We start from the raw sequence: 19,147 nt of genomic DNA, 5'->3' as shown, positions 1-19,147 counted from the left end.
AAACATCCCTGTTTTTCAAAATTCCTTGTAAACAGTTTCAGAAATTCTTCAAAGATTGTTTTTTTCTCTCTCTTGTTTAAGGTTGTGTGTGTGTGTGTGTGTGTGTGTGTGTGTTGTTGTTTAGTTGTTTTAAGATGAAAGTTCCCAGGTCCCCTTGCCAGGAAAGTCTCTGGAGCAAGCATGGAAGGCGAGTGAAGCGAAGGTCCAGGGCTTTCGGAGAGCGGCGAGCGAGCGCACAGCTCCGGCAAAGCGAGGCGAGGGCGGCTGGGCCTTCCTGCCCTGGCGCGGCCTCCAGGCGGTGGGAAGCCAGGAGCCCGCAGGTCTGGGCCATCGGCCTGGCCCTCGGGGTCAACGGTGTCGTCATCGGACAGCACTCACTCGCGGGGAGAAGGGATTGATGCTCAGTCTAAACTCTACAAAAGTACAGTCCTACAACATCTGGGATTTTAGCAGTAATGCTAACTTCTATAAGTTTTTTTTTCCTTTTTTATTATTTTTTTATTTTTTGCTTTCCTCTAATTTTTCTTCTATTATATAGGTATTTTAAACTTCTCCTTTTTAAAATTCTGTACAACTATTATGTTTGTAAGAGGGGGGAGAGTTAAAAGCATTTACAGACTTTTCACAACAATTCTCTTGCCTTGTGAGTCCCTTTTTTCCCCTCGTTTTCTCACACTTGACAGTTAAGGAGCTTTAATATTTTTGTTGCTTTCCCCAAATATCCACCAATTTGTTCCTCTTAATAGCTCCATCCAGACATATAATACAGAAAACCATAGGAAAGTGTCTAAGACTTGAATGAGGGTAATCAAAGCGCCTCTCGAAGTATCAAAGAACTATTATCTTGCTGTTTTAAAAGCATTTAAGCATTATTTTTCCTTTTTTTGTGTTTTTGTGTTTTTTTGTGGTTTTTTTTTAAACTTTTTTCTTATATTTTTCATAGAATCGCTCTAAGCTGTTCCGAGAACAGCCAGGAGGCAGGAAGGAGGTGCTCCTCCGTTCCCCCTGTGTTTGACATAGAGCTACACATCTGCAATAAAAAGTTTGGTCCTTTGGTCCCTAAATAGCTAAAGGAATGACAGATAGAGATGCCCCGTGGCGGCCTCCCAGCCGCCCCCTGGGGACCAGGCCCCGCACACCGCTCGCCCCAGCCTGCCGCAGGCGCCCACGGGCTGGAAAGCCCCGGGGATCGGTAAGCAGCGCAGCGTCTCTTTCCAGTTCCCAGCCCTTCAGCCTCCCCATCTGGTCTCAAGTTATTTTGTTTTAAAGGTTGCCTTTTTTGTATGTTTTTTGTCTCAATTTTTCTTCATCTTCTTCTTCTTTATGTCATATGTATTTTCCCCAAACACGTGCCCTCTGAACTCCATAGACGCTATACTTCCCTTGAAGAAATGTTACAGTCACAGAGTGTCTGGAGTCCTCAGCTTGCTTGGTATTGGCTGATATGTCAAAGGTGTCATCCAACAGTTCTCATTTATAAATAGAGAGAGAGAGAGGTTTGTTTTTTAATGTAGCCCGTTCAGCATCCTGCCCTAAAATGAAGAAAATCAGGGCTGATTAAGCAAAGAGAGGAAACACAAAATGCATCCAAACACCACAAGGAGCCTGCCTGGGGCGGGGGGAGGGAGGGTTCTGGGGGTGGCAGGAGGGAGGGAAGGACCAGGATGAGAATTAGTCATGATCATGATACATAAAGAAGAAATTGACTCTTCTCTTCAGAGCAAGAAACCACTGAGAGGTCTAGTCGTGAAGGTTGTGGGAAGGGGTCTTGATTCAGGTTCCTTCAGAGTTCTAGATTGGGGGATGGCTCAGTCTAAGGGATGAATTTGGGACTGTGGGATATGAATTCATAATTAAACTGATCTCTGAGGGATCTATCCCAGATACAATATGTATACAGAAGCCTAGCAAACAAGGTAGCACAAACTAGCAGCCCAGCCCACTCCTCCCCGACTTGAGGAAAAGGCAGAAAGATCCATGACATGAATTTTGCTGAATCCTTGCCTAGTTTCCATCAACCGCTTCTTTCCCAAGGTCAGTAACTATTTGCGAGGCTACGTGTATATATATATGTATATCTGGATATATGTGTAGAATATATTCACCTGCACATATGTGGATATACATGAATATGTGTGTATGTATATGCATAGATACACACATATACACACACTTAATGTTTTTCTCATACATGCCAGGGAATTTAGAGGAAATTCAGATCTTCAAGGGGTGGATGGGAGGACCTAAAAGAAGTTAGAATGGATTTAATCATCAAACATAACTCAGTTCTTGATTTCGTTTTGAATGGTGGCTTTTTGGCGTTTTGTTTTGCTTTTAAGAAAAAAATCATGATCTGACTAGAATCAGAAGGAGAATGCTTAATCACTGTGAATTAACAAATGAGACTCATCTCCATTCTAGCAAGCAGCTTCCACTTATACATGGGGGTGACTGGTTACACCAAGAGAGTTAGAACTGCAAAGCCCCCAGTGGAGGGGCCCACGTCATGCGTATATCAATCCATGCTGGCAGGTTTTCACACTGTTGATTCAACAAACAGCAAACCGTACACAGCAGTCTAAACAATTACAACACCAAATAAAATAATAATAAAATTAAAAAACACTTGTCAAGGACCCTTTTTCAGTTGTAAACAAAAAGGTGCATTTTGCTTTTTCCAAACCAAAAAGCCCTCCCGACACCCTGGGCCCCCGGGTCCCCTGCTCACATTTAATTTAGCGGAAGTGGCTAAAATACAAACCTTACAATTGTTACCAGGCGCTCTCTCAGAGGCCTCTGGCTTTGTACTCTAGTTTTTTGGTTTAAAAAAAAATTTTTTTATCATTCTGTTACTATAGAGATATATATATATATATTTTTATTTTTTGGTTTTCCTTTTGAAGTGAGATTTAAAATGGCCTAACTGGAAAAAGACCAGACCCAGGAAAAGCGTCAATTGAAAAAGGCCCCCAAATTTCTAGAAAAAAATAAAATCACAATATTTTCAAGTGCAAGTAAATCAACCACGCATATTTTAAGATGTTTTCCTTATTTTTTTTTTAAGAAAAAGATAATGGTTTGCACAGTTAAGTGATCCCATGTTCGATAATTCAGGAATTCATCTTTATTTTTACTAATTTTTTTGTGCTTTTGTTTTGTTTTTTTTCTCTATGTGACATCTAGAGAAGCATAAAAAACGCTGAACAAGAAAAACCAAACAACAGAAAGTAAAACCACTGCAAGCACCAAGAACGAAACAAAAATGAGCACAGCAAAAAAGATCGTGGCAGCACAAAAGTCAAGAGAATGCACGTGTGATCATGACTGGCCAATCATCAACTGATACAACATCCAAGAAAAACGCTCCAATCACAGCACCTCCACGAAACTTGACGGCAATTGTCATGCAACCGATTCTTAGCCTTGTTACATGACGCCATCATGTCACACTGTGAACTTTGAGTTGATTTGAACTTACGGATGGGGGACTGTTTTCTCCACTCTCATGTGATTACGTGAACTTTATTCCTAGCTCAGCGCGAGACTGTGGTGGATTTGACTGGCTCTGGTTGGGTTGTTGGAATTTGATTGAATGACAAAAGAAGAAAAGATTTATATATATATATTTATATATGGAGAGAGAGAGAGAGAGGACAAGAGTGTGGGTAAGGGGGAAGGAAGAGGCGGGGCAGGGCGGGTGGGGTAAGGGGAGTGTGGGAGGGCAGGGAGAGTTGGGTGGAGGGTGAAGGAGGGCAAGGAAGAAGTTAAAACAAAATTAAAAGGAAAAATATTTATACAGCACCAGACCACAGCATCAATCTAACAGCTCGGATGAGAGAACAGCAGTCAAATCATAAGAGAACTGAAAAGAACTCAAAGGATGGAGGAAGCGGCAGACGGACGACATGGGCACATCAACACACACACATACACGCACGGTTGTTTATGCAGACACATGGTACACTGTGAACAGCAGCAGGACCTCACACAGGGCCACTGAGGGCATCCATCATGCGCTGGAGGGGGGGAGGGAGCATGGGCAGTTTGGCGAGGGGGCCAGAAAAAAATAAAACAGCCCCTTAAACCACCTTGGCTGGCAAGCAGCTCAGGAGCACGTCTCTGCTTTCTATCACCCATGATTCTTTCTCTCTCCCCCAGGTGCTGGCTCTCCTCACCTCCCCAGCCTTCTGTGGCTTCAGCCTGTGGACCAGCAGGGAGAGCCTGTCAGGGTGACCTGATGGCCCGGTGGGTCAGAGGCTGGCTAAGGTGGCTATTGGATCCATGAGGTCCATCCAATGAGATACTTTGCTGCCACAGTACAGTCCACACTGGCAGCAACTCGGCCCTCCCACCCTTCGGGTCCCACCTGGGCCACCGTCCCCAGGGAAGGGATCCTCCTCTACAAGCGAACCCACTGTATGATGTTATGATCCTGTCCCCTTCCGCTCTGCCTCAACCCTCTTTCCTCAGAACCTTCAGAACAGGAATGCATTGAGTTTTCAGTTTAGAGGAAATCATATCAATGTTCCTAGAAATCTATACACATGCCCTGGCACTACTGATTTCATGTCCCAATCACCTCCCACCGTGAGCTTTGCTCCCTAGGAGGCCTATGTGGCCAAAGGGAGGCTGCTCTGGGCACGGCGGGCCTTTAGGAGGCTGTGCAGCTGCATTAGGACAAGGCTAGGCGGAAGACTGACTACAGGGCGCCCTGCAGGGCAGGCCGTACAACAGGACAGTCCACCAGAAAGGGAGTGCTGTGGCCCCAGACCTCTCTCTGCTGCTGTCACTTTCGCTCTGCTGACCTCCCCTAATCCACCTCCTCCTTCTCCATCCCTTTACACCCTCAGGCCTCCCTGTATGGCCTTGTTGGCTGACCATCTCACAGCCCTGGCCTGCCTTCTTTACTGGCAGAGCCCTAGGTGGCTGAGGCTGGATTCCCTTCTCTTCACTTTGAGTTGTTTCCTCACCATTTCACAGTCCTTTGCCCCAATCCAGGGATCTGGGGTGGGGTCCCCAGTTCTATCCCCTTGTCATGATTACCCTTGAACTTGCTCACCAGCTCCCTCCCCTATGGCACTCAGGCATCAGGTTTATCTGAAGGGTTCCCCACCCATCAGCCTTCTACACGCAGCCCAGCTGCCTTCCACTCTCAGTTTTGTTTTCCTTCAAGGGAAGGTGGAAGAGAAGCTTGGGATCGTGAAATGTCAGTGTGGACAAGCTGCAAAGCAGCTGAGAGGTGACTATTTTAAGCCTAAACCCAGCCTCCAGCTCTGCCTTCACAGAACAGCTCCCAGCCCCTCTTCCTCCCCAGCCTGCCCTGCCCGGCCAATCTGGATTCTTGCTCTTCCAGCAGCAGGTCTCCCTCACACAGACCTGGGCCCATTGCATGCCCTCCAAGTCCTGACATGCCACCCTCCCCTGCATTACCACCCGCTTCCGGAAGACAGCCCTTAGACCCACCCAGGATATACAATTGGCAGGTCCCTTTGGGTGGGAGGAGAGGCCTCGGAATGGAGGAGGGCAGTGCCGTCAGGTGTGGGCTATGGCAAGAACAACTAAGGGGTCCCATGGAGACCTCTCTTTTCCCCTACCCCCTGGCCCTGAGCACTGAAAGGTACCCACTCCTGAACTCTGCTCTGCTCCTGCCCCTAGCTTTCCTCCATCTGCCCTTCAGTGCCTGGTGCTGTCCTAGGTGCTGGGGATCCAAACCTGCATATCACACGACCTTCCTCCTTCAAGCTCAATCCAGGGAACTTTCTCATACACTCACATCTCACACACACTTGGCCCTGACACACAGACACACACTCATTCAATCCTTAAGGAGCCAATTGCTCTCTTCACTAGGGAACAACGTGTCTGCCTGCTGGGGGACCTGGGACCGTCCCGGATGCCCTCCTCAAGAGCCTCCTAGAGCACAGCCCTGTGGCTGCACAGGGTCACTGGCCAGCCTGGGGGAGCTTGAATCAGGCTGGGGAGGCTCCAGCTCATGACTGGGGTGAGGAAATGATGGCCTGGCCGCAGCCATTCGGATGCTGGCCCTAAGCACAGAAGGGCTCTAGCCAGGGAAGGCCAGCCCCATGCAAGCCAGACCCAAAGCACCCGTGTCCCAACACTCAGAGCAGACCCTGTGCAGGAGCCCAGGGTGCAGGAGGGACAGGACTCCCACTGGAGTCAGACATGATGCTCAGTGTCCTCCAACCCAGAACCACCTCAGCTTGGGGCCCAGCTCCTGTTGTAAGCTTGGAGTGGGACCGGGACTTGAGGTTCTGGCTGTAGACCTGGCCTGACCCACCATTTTGCCCATTCTTCCTGTCTCTGTTTTCTTCCTCTTAGATTCCTGGTAAAGATTTTTTGGAGAAACTCCTTCAGACCCTGCCTCACCGTCTTGGAGTCTCCACTTGAATGTCACTTTCTCTGGTAGACGGCCTACCCTGACTACCTGATTTAACTGTGGCCAACAATTCTGACACACTATGGAATTTACTCTCTGATCATTCGTCATTCATTATTGTCTCTCTCCCCTGCTTAGGACAAGGACTCTTGTGGGTCTCACTCCGGGCACAGCACTGCTGAAGGAATGGGGGGAAGAAGTGGGGGGAAGGGGGGTGCGCAGCCTGTCTCTGGCCTGAGAATGAGCGGACCCTCCCTGCAGGAGCTCACAGCCATGGGCAACCCAGGCTGAAAGTGGACTTGGGATGTCCTGGCATAGCTCCTCCCTCCCCACTTTCCCAGGAAGCCGCTTCACTCAGGGGCACAGGTGGCGGATTAGAGGGGTGGCCTACGGTGTCTCCAGCTCAAGGCAAGACCCACACTGAGCAGAAAGGGTGACGACTGCCCACCCATCCTGGCCTTAATACAGTAGGCAGGGAAATGGCCCGGGGTACAGCATCACTAGCCTCAGCTTCTGTCCTATCGGGTTTTGTAAAGTTCCCTTTGAAAAGTCCTGTTCCTCTTCTCCAGGCTGAGCTATGGGGAATTGGAGGGGGAGGGGATCAAGTGTCCAGGCAGGAGAGCTGGGGAAGGGGGAGCCAGGGAAGCTAGGAGGAGGCCTCACAGAGGGCTACAGCTCCCCACAGGACCTACTCTGCGCCCCCAAACACTTCCAGACCTGTGTTTGCCATGTGGCAAACAGGAGGCGCAGGCCCAGGGCCCTCCCACTTCTCAGAACGGTTCCCTCACTCTGCTCCTTTGGCTCTGCGTCAGGGGGATGGATGGCCATGACTATTTCTCAGGGGATGACCACAGCTCTGCGCCTGGCCCCTAGGAACCGGGCAAGGAGCAGGTCCAGAAGGGCGCAGCGGGTCCAAGGCACAAGTCCCGAGGGTCCAGGCCACGGAGGTCGGGGAGGCGGCGGGTCCGTCCGGTGTTCCCTCCCGAACCCCCCCGACCCCGCGCCCCGGCGGTCCTGGGTTACCTGTGCGAGTCCTGGTCTCCCCCGGGGGACGCTCCCGCCGGCGCTCAGTACGGGCGATTGGCGTCTTTGGGCCGCTTCAGCTGCACCTTGAGCCTCTTCATGCCGATCTGGAAGCCGTTCATGGCCTGGATGGCGGTCTGCGCGCTGGCCGGGTTGTCGAAACTCACGAAGCCTGGCGAGACACGAGGGACGAGGGCCTGGGTTTCCACTGGGCCGCCCGGGCGGGAGGGGTTGGTGGGGAGAAGTCCGGGCGAGGGCGGGGCGGGCCGGCCGACGGCGGCCCCGCCCGGCGCTCCCGCCCCGCTAGAGTCTCCTCCCACTCCAGGCAAGGGGCGGGGCTATATGCTCCTCCCTTCGGGGTAAGGGGCGGGGCTATAGTCTCCTCCCCCTCCGGACAGGGGCGGGGCTAGAGGCTCCCCCTTGGGCAGGGGCGGGGCACGAGGCTCCTCCCCCTGGGCCCCGCCCGGGCCGGCCTCACCCCCTCCAGCCCGAGAGCCCGTGGTCCCTCCCGGGGTGGGCGCTTCCGAGGCTCTGGGCCTCGCCGACCATCGGGGCCCGGCAGGGTCTCCCCGGCTCCACCTCGGCTACGGACGGCGCCCTCTCCCACGAGCGGGGAGCCCGCGTTACAGTGGGGCTCGGACAGGCGCCCGCCCCCCACCCCGGCCGGCCCCGCACCTCGGCCCTCTCCTGCGGCGGGAGAGGCGGACACACCTGCGGGCGGAGGAGTTTATTGGACACTGTCCTCCCTGACAGGAGGGGGCCTGGCAGCGGGAGGGCACAGGGTGCCGGCCTGGGGAGAGAGAGGAGTGCGAGGGGGAGGGAGGGAGGCACCACGGAGAAAACTTCGCCGCCGTTTGGGGCCACCCCCTTCGCGAGTGCCGCCCGGCCACAGGGGAAGGCAGAGGCTGACAGTCCTCGCGGCCCCTCCACCCCCCTCCCGGTCCTGGCCGGGGCTGGCCCCAGCCGGGCTCCTGGTGGACACCGGGGTTCAGTCCAGACCGACTTCCATTAACCCACCACCTCGTACCCAGGGGCTGTGGGCATCTCCCTTTTATTCTGTAAAATTCCAAGCCCTGAGAGCAAGTGCTCTTGGCCTGGACTAAGCAATTGATGTGTCCCCTATGAACCCCTCATAACAATAATAATAGTATTATAACAATGACAGTACAAATTAAGACTCTTAGCAAAAATCAATTGAGAGCCTGCAGAAGTTCTTTTACCCCTTCTTTCCCCCCAACATCCCAGGACAACATATAGAATCATCCATGGCTCCCAGTCACCTTCTGAAACACCAAGTTCCCAGATGGATCAGGTTCCAAAGTCCAGTGAGAAGTCACCTTTTTGAAACTTTGAGTGCATCTCCTTAGAGACTGCGAGTTACATCAGCATTTCCCAGAATGGCCCTAGTAGGCCTCCTTGAAAAGGGGCTTTCTGTGGCCTCCTAGCTTTAAAGCCTGGCCCCTCTGAGGCAGTTCAAGGCTCATTAACAAATAAAAGCCTCCCCTCCCACCCCAAATTCTCCAACAAATAAACCTTTATCTCTTTGTTTAACCTAGTATTTCCTGGAATTTGACTTAGAGGCCTTTTCTCCTATAAAATCTCCCTACAAAATGTATGGAAACTAAGCATGGTGAAGTTCCCAGGCCATCCTGCAAACCTGCTTCATTTGGGGGCTTGTCCCCAAATAGTATTAGACATATAATGGATAGATGTACAGACACTGAAGCAGAAGCTGCCTTCTTGGTTAATTGTCCCTGGTACCTCCCACCTACCTGCGGCCCTCCCTTGCTCTCCCTTGCCCTTTTCCCCTTGCCCCAGACACTTCCTGCGTTTGCTCACATTTGCTTTTGCAGCCAAGTACCATGGAAGATGGGGAGGGTGTGTGTGGGAGCATGTGAGGGCTCTCTCCGGCAGGGGCATGTGAGCTCAGATGGAACTGGTTAGAGCTGGTCCCAACGCAACACAAGCAACGTCTGTAAAAGTCTATATGCCAGAATAGATAGGAGAGATTCCGGATTATCCATAGTTGAAGATGAGTGTGAATAATCCTTCCACCTTCTCATCTCATCCCCTCAGGACCCATCCCCTCCTCACCAACCTAGATGTCTGAAGGCTGGTCAAGTTGTTAGCAGAGCAGATGTGTGAATTGTGTGTCTGTTACACTGCTCTCCCCCGACTAAGGAGGGTGGTGAACCAAAGCCGCTCTACCTGCGGGGACAAGAGAGCCTAACTGTGGGTGACAGCTACACCCCTCCCTCCTCTGCTGGGCCCCCAGCACCACCAGCTCTGGCTCTACCTCGCCACCTGCACTGGTGGCTGTCTTTGCTAAGGAGGAGATCGAAGAGAGATAGAAAGGGCTGGAAGGCTGTGGTGTGAAAGGAGGGACAGCCACCGAGTGGGGAGAAGGGGCAGTGGGGCCCCGCAGGAGGAAAGCCCAGCTTTTGTGGGAGACTCTAGAGCAGCCGTGGGCAAACTACGGCCCGCAGGCCGGATCCGGCTGTTCTATCCGGTTCTCTTGCTCTCCCCTCCGCTCCTTTACTTTGAATTTATATTAGTTCACACAAACACTCCATCCATGCTTTTGTTCCGGCCCTCCGGTCCAGTTTAAGAACCCATTGTGGCCCTCGAGTCAAAAAGTTTGCCCATCCCTGCTCTAGAGTCTCCAGAAGCCCCAGGGTTGGGGAGGACACGAGGCTCGAGGGAACTTTTCTTCCTCAACTAATTCTGTTCACTGGCCAGCAGCCTGGGAAGGTAGCTCATCCTCCACTGGCAGGACTCTAGGCACCATCTCCCATGGTTACCGTCTTCCTTCTCCCAGAGTCTCCCAGAGAAAGTTCCTGCCTCCCAGACTTGGTGCCCCCTCCCAAGCCCTTCTTTCAACTTAGCAACAATGTGCGCTGCCCATTGTTCACAAAAAAAAAAAAGCCTCTGGAAGCTTCTGTTTATGCTTACAAAAAGCAAGCGAGCGGGGCCTGTGAGGGGTTCACTTAACACAGGACCACATTTACAACAAAATGGCCCCTCTTTGGGGGAATAGAGAGAGATCTAGCACTTCTTGAGGGCCCTCTCTGGCCGAGCCCCTCACACACACCATCCCATGTAACCTCGGAGCCTCCCGGAGGGCTGAATGCTGAAGTCCTATTGCACACATGAGGATGCTCAGAGAGTGAAATGACTGTCCCTGAGGGAGTGCTGGGGTTTGTTCTCACACAAAAGGCCTCTGAGAGCCTTGCAGAAGGCTCACGTGCGGACCAGAACTCTGGCAGGCATGGTGGGAGACTGTCCTTTTTCAAGGCGGGAAGGGGGGGGGGGGAGGATGTCAGTGCTGGAAGCTCGCTCAGGAAGAGAGGAGAGAGCCAGAGTAGAGGTATTCAGAAGATTTTTTTAAAAGCAGGGGGAAAACCCTTGGTCCTGGAGAATTTAAATGGGCTAATGGTCAGGGGAGTGGTTGGGCAGACTAAGGAAGTGCCTTGGAAAAACTGGGTTGCTCTGACATCAGGGACAGCCAGGGACAGAGCAAATGCACCAAGGGTTTGGCTGGAGACCAAGCAGCTCTGTCCCAGGTGCCAGCACTCTGCGGGCTCTCGGCAGTGTTCCAGGGTTCCGGTAACATCCGAGGCTTACTGAAGAGCAAAGGTGAGGCTCTCCAGTTCTTACGTACATAACTGAAACGCGTCAGAAGAAACACTGGTCAGCCCTGCCCTTCTCTCTGGCTTAGCTTTCCCAATGCCCAGAGAGAAATGAGCTGCTAAGGCCACGCCATGCACTCAAGTACCACAGGCTCCAGGGGAGGCGACAGTGGAGCACAGATCCTAACCTCGGGCCCGTCGTGGTTCTGGCAAGTTGGTCTCCAAACTGGAATTTCCTTAACATGCTCTTCCTGATGCTTCTACACTCATACCTTCTCCCTTCACCACCGCCCAGCTATGACCTGGGCTCTCTGGGGGCTGGACTCCTCAGTCCTTGGTGAACCATGAGTGGCTCTGGCCCCAGAAGGAAGGGCTAGGGAGAGGTGTGAGGATGAGGTGGGACTTCAGGTCTGAAGCCAATCAAAACACAGGATGCCCAGCTGAACTGGACTTCCAGATAGACAGTGAATACTTGTTTAGCATACATATATCTCAAATACTGCATGGGCCACATTGAATGTAACATTTGGGACATACTTATACTAAAAATGCATCCATTGTTCATCTGAAATTCCAATATAACTGGGCACCCTATATTTTACCTGACAACCAGACTCCAAGATCCTCCCCAGTCCTCCCTCCTCCACCTAACACCCTACCACCAGGCAAATTTCCTGAAAGCTGTATCTTCTTTCTATTACTTTCAAGGACCTCCCACCATCTCCCACTGCCTACCACACCACATGGAACAGCCTCATCCGAATGGTCAAGCCCTCCCCAGCACAGACCCACCCTCACAGGTGGTCTCCCCTGAATCCTCCCTTCTTCCCAAAGCCTCCAGCTTCCCTTTCATGGTCCTCATCCATTCTCTCCTCCCTGCCTGGTACTCCCTCCCCTTCCGCAATTGCCATCCACCTGCCTGTCTCAGTACTCCATCCCTAGGTGCCTTGCAGATTGCACTGCTGTTGAGTAGGTGTGATTTTCATCTAAGCTCAGACCTGAGACTTCCTGAGGCAGGGAGCATTTTCCTCTTCCTGACTCCTCAACAGTGTGGCTCTGGTGATCTGAGAGGGTGGGTGGGGGAAGGAGAATTCATTGGATGGCAGGAGGGGAGCAAAGAGCAGGGTAGACAGAGAAGGGGGATGGGGAGGGACAAAGAGGTGGACGGGAGGAAGCCAAGGGGGAGGCGGGGTAGGGCCTCAGCTAGGCAGAGCCCCCCCAAGGATCAGGCTCGGCTTTCATCCAGGGGACACTCTGATGGTGAGAGGTGAGAGGCTTCGGGGCGGGGCGGGGAATGGGTGTTGGTGGCGTGCTCTGCTTGCTGCCCCATCCCACCCCTGCCCAAGGTGGCTCCTCCCCCTTCTCAGTGGGTGGGAACTGGGACTCCTAGCAGGGAGGGGAAACCTAGCTCTTGGACTCAGAAGGGGAGGATGGGGAGCTGGAGGAGAGGTGGGCAGGGAAAGCCAAGAAGCCAAAAGTAGAAGAGAGAAGAGTGAGAGGATGTGGCTGGAGGCTGGGCCAAAGGGGGCACCTGGTGGTGATGGGGGTGGGGGGGGAGCTGTGTGAGGGGCAGATTAAAGCAGCTGTGGTAAATTGGTGCGAGCACCGCCCTGTCCTAGGTGAAGCTAGTTGGTTTGTTATCTTTACCCACCAAAGCATTTACTTTGGTTAGTCGCCCGATCCACAAACACTTTCGAGGAGATGACATTACCGAAAGGGAGGAACATCTGCATCAGCTCAGCATCCCCAAACTCCTGGGGCAGATGGTAGATGAACAGGTTACAGCCCTCGGGCCCTGCGGTGAGGGGAGGGGGCGGGGGAGGAGGGATGGCGGGGTGGGGGAAGAGAGAGACAGAGGAGAGGTGAGCGAGTTAGGCAGCGGCAGCAGGGAGGGGTGGGGCGAGGTTAGGAAGGGGGGTCTCATCCAAGATCCAAGAAGAAGGGGGGCTGCTGAGCCCAGTCTGAGCTCTGTTCACTGGTCTGCCCTTGGGCAAGTCACTGAACCTCTCTGTGCCTCAGTTGCCTTTTCTGCAAAATGGATCTATAACAGGGTGCCTGCCTAGCAACTCTGGGGCTCCAGGGGTGAGGGATGGAGTAAAAGGGGTGAACACAGGCCTGATGGCAGTGGGAACCAAATGCTGAGGAGAAGCAGAGGTAGGGAGACCTGGGAGGGGCTGCGGGCCTCCCTCCTGCCCAGCCCCTGCTCAGGGGAAGGCAGAGGGGATTGTCCTGGGGCAAACACGCCAGTGGTGCTGGTGCAGTGGGTGGGAAGCTTCAGCTTACCTCCTGCACCCAGGGGTGGGAGCTTAGCCTGGCCTCCTCCCTGGCCACTCCTTCCCATCTGCATCCCAACAGCCCCACCTTCTCAAACTCAGCGCTGGTCTCAAGGCAGAAATCAAGATTGACCCTGACTCCTCTGGTGGGCGAGGGTGCACAGGAGGGCTCCACAGCTAGGCTCCATGACTAGCCGTGCTGCCCACGAGCCTCATTTCATTACAGTAATAGCCCTGCCACTTGCATAGCTTGTCCTCCCCACTTCACAGATGAGAAAACTGAGGCCCAGAGAGATTAAGTCACCGACCAAGAGTCACACAGCTAGTAGGAGGTGGAGCCAGGATATAGACCCAGGCTATCTGCCTCCAGTCTGTGCTTCCTTCTCTCTCTACCTATCTGTCATAAATCTCAATGCCCCAGAAACTCTGAAGGATTTCTGAAATTTCCAGATAGCTGAAGATTTACATTTCTCTTTTTAAATGACCCAAATGATCAATTTTAACTCGTTGAAATGGAAATCTAAGTTACTTCATCTATTTCCTGCCATCTTCAGCATAGCATGGCACCTCTGACTCAACCTGTTAGAGTGTGGTCATTCCAGGGCTTTCCACCCCACGGAGGACATGCAAAGGAAACGGCTGCATTTGTCAGAGGTGTGTACGAGCTGAGGTTCTGATCGGAGCTGGTGGAAACTAAGTGTGAGCTCAAAAGTGAAGGCGGTAAGGACCGGCGTGCGGTATGTGGCTTTCCCGGCCAGAACCAATGGTCACAGTTCTCTGGGAAAGGCAAGGCTGCCAGACACCCCAGTCCTGGAGCGAAGAGCTCGCTCTGGAGTCTCTGCCCTTCCCTGCCTTTCTCTTCCCTCCCACCTTCCGCCTTCCTCTTTCCAAAGACTCCTTTGACCCCCACAGCCGCTCTCTGAGCTGCTGACCTCCTGGGTCCCTGGTCCCCACTTCGCTCCCTTCCCTGGACTGCTGTTTCCCAGGTAAACGGCCAGGTGACAGCGTTCAGAACTATTCAGAACCGGCGCAAGTGTGCACACGGGTCCCGGTGCTGGATCCCCCAAGCTCTGGTGACCTCTCCTAGCCCATCCCCTCCCACCATGTGAGTTCACTGGCTCATGCTCTGTGCGTCCCTTGATGGTCTCCAGCTAGATATGAGTCCCCATGGGGCAGGAACCAGCTTGAAGGCCTAATCTAAGCCACAGCTCCTCTAGGACCCCCACCCAGATGCTCCTCCCCCTCCCCCTGCCAAGGCTCCCTGAGTCCACACTCCATACTAGACCGGTCTTCTGAGGCTCTTTCTCCTTCATGTCTAGGAGGTTCTCTCCAGCCAGATGGGGTGCTCTCTAGGGGCAGGTACATTTGCCTCCTCCTGACCTATCTACCCTTCACCCCCACCCCAGTTCCCCAGTACATGCCTTCTCCCCTCCCAAACCCATTCCTCAGGGCTTTCCTCTCCTCCCTGTGCTGACACCTGCCTTGAACTTGGGGCCCATGTTCCAAGTTCAAGTTCTGCAAGCTGCTTTATGTGGATGTTATGTTGTCATTAAAAGACAAGGAGCCTTCCAGGTAAGGCCCGTGGATTGCGTTCCATCAGCATGATGCGTGGCTGCCCCTCACCCCTCACCCCTCAACAAGGAGCCTACACACGTTCCTACTCCAGCTGCCCCGAGCTCGTGCTGTATTCCCTCATTCACAGACTCTAGAGCACCCAGATGGCATAACCAGCAGGACTTGGAGAGCCATCTGGTCCAGCCCAGCTTTCTGAAAAATGGCGAAATGGAGCTCCAGGGACAGAAAGTGCCTACCCCTGACCACACAGCAGGCCTGGCAGAGCCAGGGATGGAGCCAACCCTGAGGGGAACCATGGCCTGTCTGGGGCGCAGACAGCCTCTGGGGAGTCAGGCATCTGCTGGCTTTCAGGCTCAACTCAAAGACAAGGACTGGAAGGAAGGTCCTCCCGAGCAACCAGCGTGCCCTGGCACTTCAACCGCATTGCACAGGGGGAAGCGGCCATGATGTGACGAGGCCGTGGCTGGAGGAATACAGCTTTCTTTTCCATCCATGCCGCATGCAACACTGAACACAGCTGTGGTCTGGCTTGCACCCACCCTCAGCCTATCGCCGCCCCCACCCCACCCCTGCCGCCAGGCATGCCTGTGTCCCTACCTCTGTGTGCCCCCAAAGCCTTCCCCGACAACCCCATCCCCAGCGCCATGAGCCTTCCCCTGTACGCAGCGTGGCTCGGGAGGCATCTGGGTTCACATCTCACTCCTCCCAGGCCCTGCTCCCCAGGGTCGCTCATCGTGGGCACCCTATTCAGGGAGAATGGGGACAGTCGTGGGAGACCCTAGGCCAGAGGAGAGGCTGCAGTGGCGACTGACCACACAGGGTCTGGTCTAGCGAACAGGGCGTGACAGTGGGGATGAAGCTGCCCACAGATGGAGAGAAGGTATGAGAAGATGTTCAGAGCTAGACCCATGGGGTGGTGCACAGTGGGAGGTGGGGGCAGGCCAGGGAGCAGATGGAGGGCCTCAGCCCTTCAGGTTCTAGGCCTGTTCGGGGCCTGTCTGACCAAAGGGGTTTGGACCGAAGACCCACATGTCCTCCCCAGGACTCACTATCCCCGGCTGTGGGACTGTCTGCAGCAAGAGCTCGTGCCGGCCACTGGAGACCAGTGGACCCCCTGGCCATGTGGGCTACTGGGCAGTGGTGGCCTTGCTGACAGGGTGACCTTTTCATGGGGGTGGGGAGAACAGGACGCTGTTAGTGTTCCTGCCCCATCAAACTGAGTTTGTGCAGGCCATGGGGCCCCGAGGGCGGGCTTGTTTACCCAGCTCCTGTAGGTCTCCAGCTCCTGTAGGTCTCCAGCTCAGGAACGGGAGGACAATGGGTCTTAATGAGTCCCAGCCTCCCTGGGCCCACTGGCCTTGCCTGGCCCACCCTGGTCACACCAGGGCCTCTGGATGTGGCTTTCCAGGATCTCCATCTCCCCAGAGGCCTGCACTTGGGCCCCTATCCCCACCTGGCTCGCCTGGTCACCCAGAGGGTAAAACTTCTGACAATAGTTTCCCTATCCCCCAACCCCCCTACCCATGCCAGCTGTGAGCATCCCTACTTCTTCCCTTCCTCTCCACTGGGGGAGGGGGAATTCTTGGGCCCCCAAGTTGTCCGGGGTCCCACCCTCCTAACCTTCCCCGCTAGGGTTTGCAGAGCTGCCCCAGGAAGCCCACCTCATGCTGGATTGGAGAGCGCCGCGTCTCACAATCCTGCCCTCTTCCCTCACCTCAACACAGCACACAAACATGGTCATTTTTCCAACAAAATGCCTGCCGAAGACAGCAGCCTCTTTGGGGGGAGAAGGGGACGGGGAGGGGCCTGGGAGCCCGGCTTGCAGACTCACCTTCTCGCTGTTGCTGGGGGATCATTGGAGGCGGCTGAGGGAAGGCCTGGCTTATTTGACCATAGGCAGCAGGGTAGGCGGCTGCTGGAAGGCCAAAGAGAAGAGGCAAGAGAGCAAGACGTGACGACAGCAAGACGACAGCAACACGGAGAGAGACAGGGTGAGAGGCAAGAAGGAGGAGACATTTCAGTGTTGAGCAGTACAAGCAGACCAGTCAAAAAGTGCACTTCAGGGCAGCCACGTAGGATAAAGCTGGCTCTCAGGAGTAAAGGAGAAGCGCGCAGTGAAGATGAGAAGTGTGTGCGTGTTCATGTTTGTATGTACACAGGTGTGTGTGCATGTTCCTGTGTGTGTGTGCATGTGTGTGTGTGTGTGTGTGTGTGCACGTGCTGCGTGGCCCAGGGGTGGGAGTGAGAGAAGCATGACGGACAGCTTGCCTTGGGCTTTCTATAGTGGCTGGTCCCCTTCCCATTCAGTGACCCAAGGCCATCGACCCCTCCTTTTTCTACCTCTGGCTGCCTACCCTCCCTTGTTCTTGGTCAGCCTTGCTCACACCAACTCCCACTACCTGGCGGGGGGGAGGGGGGCACGGAAGGTTGAACTGCTTCCCCTCCAGGGCCTCTCCTTCTCGCAAACCCAGGCATCTAAGCTTCCAGGACCAGCAATTGTGGACTGTGGTGGGCGGCACCCCAGCTCCCCACCCCCCCAACCCCACCCCATGCTGCTGTGTGGCTTGGTGCTGGATAAACTAGACACACTGGCTTGGCAGCCCCATGGGAAGGAAAATCTGGCCTCAAAGATGATCACTGCAAGGTCAACACTTCAGCCTGGCTCACCTGGCCTGAAGTTCTGACCACCCACCTCTCCTAAGGGCAGCGTGGGAGACTGCTGGATTGCTAGGGGCCTGCGGGAGGGTGGCAGCCTGAAGCAGGGGCCTCTGGGAGTATAGCCCTCCCTCCTTTCACCCCAGCTTCCCACCCCCTCCCCACCTCCCCTCTCCCTCCCACACAGTGCCCAGCCCAGGCCTAGGGTGGGGAGGGCCCTGGTGCCCAGGCAGAAGTGGGGATGAGCAAAGCTGGGGAAGCAGTGGGCACGCGCGGGTACTAACGACCTGCATACTGCTGCACTCCCGCGTAGGCCTGCTGCAGGGGGTCCGCGGCCGTGGGACTCTGCGCTGCAGGGGAGCCAATGGGCAGAGGTCAGTGATGCCCCCCCCAAGCCAGCCCCTCCCCCACCACACCCATGGAGATGACACTGTGGCTGCATTGCCCTTCCCAAGCACTGTGGTGTCTGCCCTGGGGCAGGTCATCTGAGTGCCTGTCTTGCTGGGGTTCCCCCTTCTCCAGTCCAGGGCTCTTAGTAGGGTGGACGGTGCCCCCCCCCTCACTGGGGGATGCAGCCTGCAGCTGGCCTGGGGTGGGGGGAGACAGATGCTTTAAGCAGAAGGCTGGGAAGGGCTGGGAAGAAGATGCCAGGAGCTTGGCCATGAGGGGCTTAGTGGGGACACATGAGGGACCCGGCTCAGGAGAAGGGCTGTGGAAAGTGGGCGAGAGGCTGTCAGGAGGCTGGTCTCATCCTCACTGTCCTCAGCAGACGTTGGGGGCAGAACCAGCTGGTGAAAGAAAGGGCACAGGGGGCCTCACCCTGCCACTCTGTCCTCCTGGGCCACCCATGGCTGCTCAGGCAGAGGGACCCTCTCCTGTGGTCTAGGGAGTTGGCACAAGGCACGAGGCTTCCATCCTGAGGCCGTGGCTAAGACACCCTGGGCAGGGCTGGGAGAGGAGTGGTGCCCACAGACACTGAGGAACCAGCAGGCCAAGGACCTTCCTCCAGCCCAAATTTGTGACTCTTGGATGTCCACCGCCTGGTTCGAGGAGAGGGCCCTCATGCTGATATGTTGGCAAGCAACTGGGGGCAGCTGAGCTGCGGAAGGCTTGGTCCACTTCTGTTGCCTCTGCTGGGTCTTAGAGGCTGTGGGCCGAAGCCTAGTGCAGAGCCAACGGTGGGCACTGCCTTTGGTGGCGATGGCTAGTGGGAGTAGGCTGGCCTTGGAGGCCCGGAGGGGTGGGTGGGGACAGATCTAGCCACAGTATGTTCAGAGCATACTGGATAACACAGGGAGGCAGAAAAAAAAAACCCATCAGGACTTATCTGCCTGGTAACCTTGATTGCCAAGCTAACTGGCAGTGCCAGTCTTAGGGGCCTTGTAGATCAGGAAGAATTCCCCACTTCCTTCCTGAGCTCTTGTTTCTGAGCCTCAGTAACATCCCACTCGAACAAAATAGCACCTGGGCCTCGGGGAAGCCTGGGAAATCATGGGGCAGAGATGCTTAAAGACTGCGGCTGCAGCAGGGGAGCTGGGCCAGAGCTGCTCAGTGGGGTGGCTAAAGTCGGATCCTAGCCCTGTCCCTCTCTTTAG

General features: G+C 54.6%; 1 protein-coding gene across 50 annotated transcripts in view; it reads right to left on the bottom strand.

Moving 5' to 3' along the window:
* Nucleotides 1–507: 507 nt before the first annotated feature.
* The window catches only part of CELF4 (CUGBP Elav-like family member 4), a 279,377-nt gene continuing 260,737 nt past the window's right edge, over nucleotides 508–19,147 (bottom strand). For 9 of the 50 annotated variants that reach the window (XM_080685459.1, XM_080685444.1, XM_080685443.1 and 6 more), the window contains exons 9-13: nucleotides 17,837–17,902; nucleotides 16,729–16,812; nucleotides 12,761–12,844; nucleotides 7,421–7,592; nucleotides 939–1,532 (exon numbers count right to left, since the gene is read on the bottom strand). In XM_080685459.1, the coding sequence (XP_080541585.1) occupies nucleotides 7,465–7,592; nucleotides 12,761–12,844; nucleotides 16,729–16,812; nucleotides 17,837–17,902 (362 nt within the window). In that variant the 3' untranslated portion in view covers nucleotides 939–1,532; nucleotides 7,421–7,464. Of the gene's footprint in view, nucleotides 1,533–3,478; nucleotides 3,566–7,420; nucleotides 7,593–8,131; nucleotides 8,211–12,760; nucleotides 12,845–16,728; nucleotides 16,813–17,836; nucleotides 17,903–19,147 lie in introns of all 50 variants that reach the window. The other 41 variants (XM_080685445.1, XM_080685449.1, XM_080685448.1 and 38 more) reach the window with 9 other exon arrangements.

Source organism: Plecotus auritus (assembly GCF_963455305.1).
Source record: "Plecotus auritus genome assembly, chromosome: 8".
Lineage (NCBI taxonomy): Eukaryota > Metazoa > Chordata > Mammalia > Chiroptera > Vespertilionidae > Plecotus > Plecotus auritus.
This window is presented reverse-complemented; position numbering and strand designations above follow the sequence as displayed.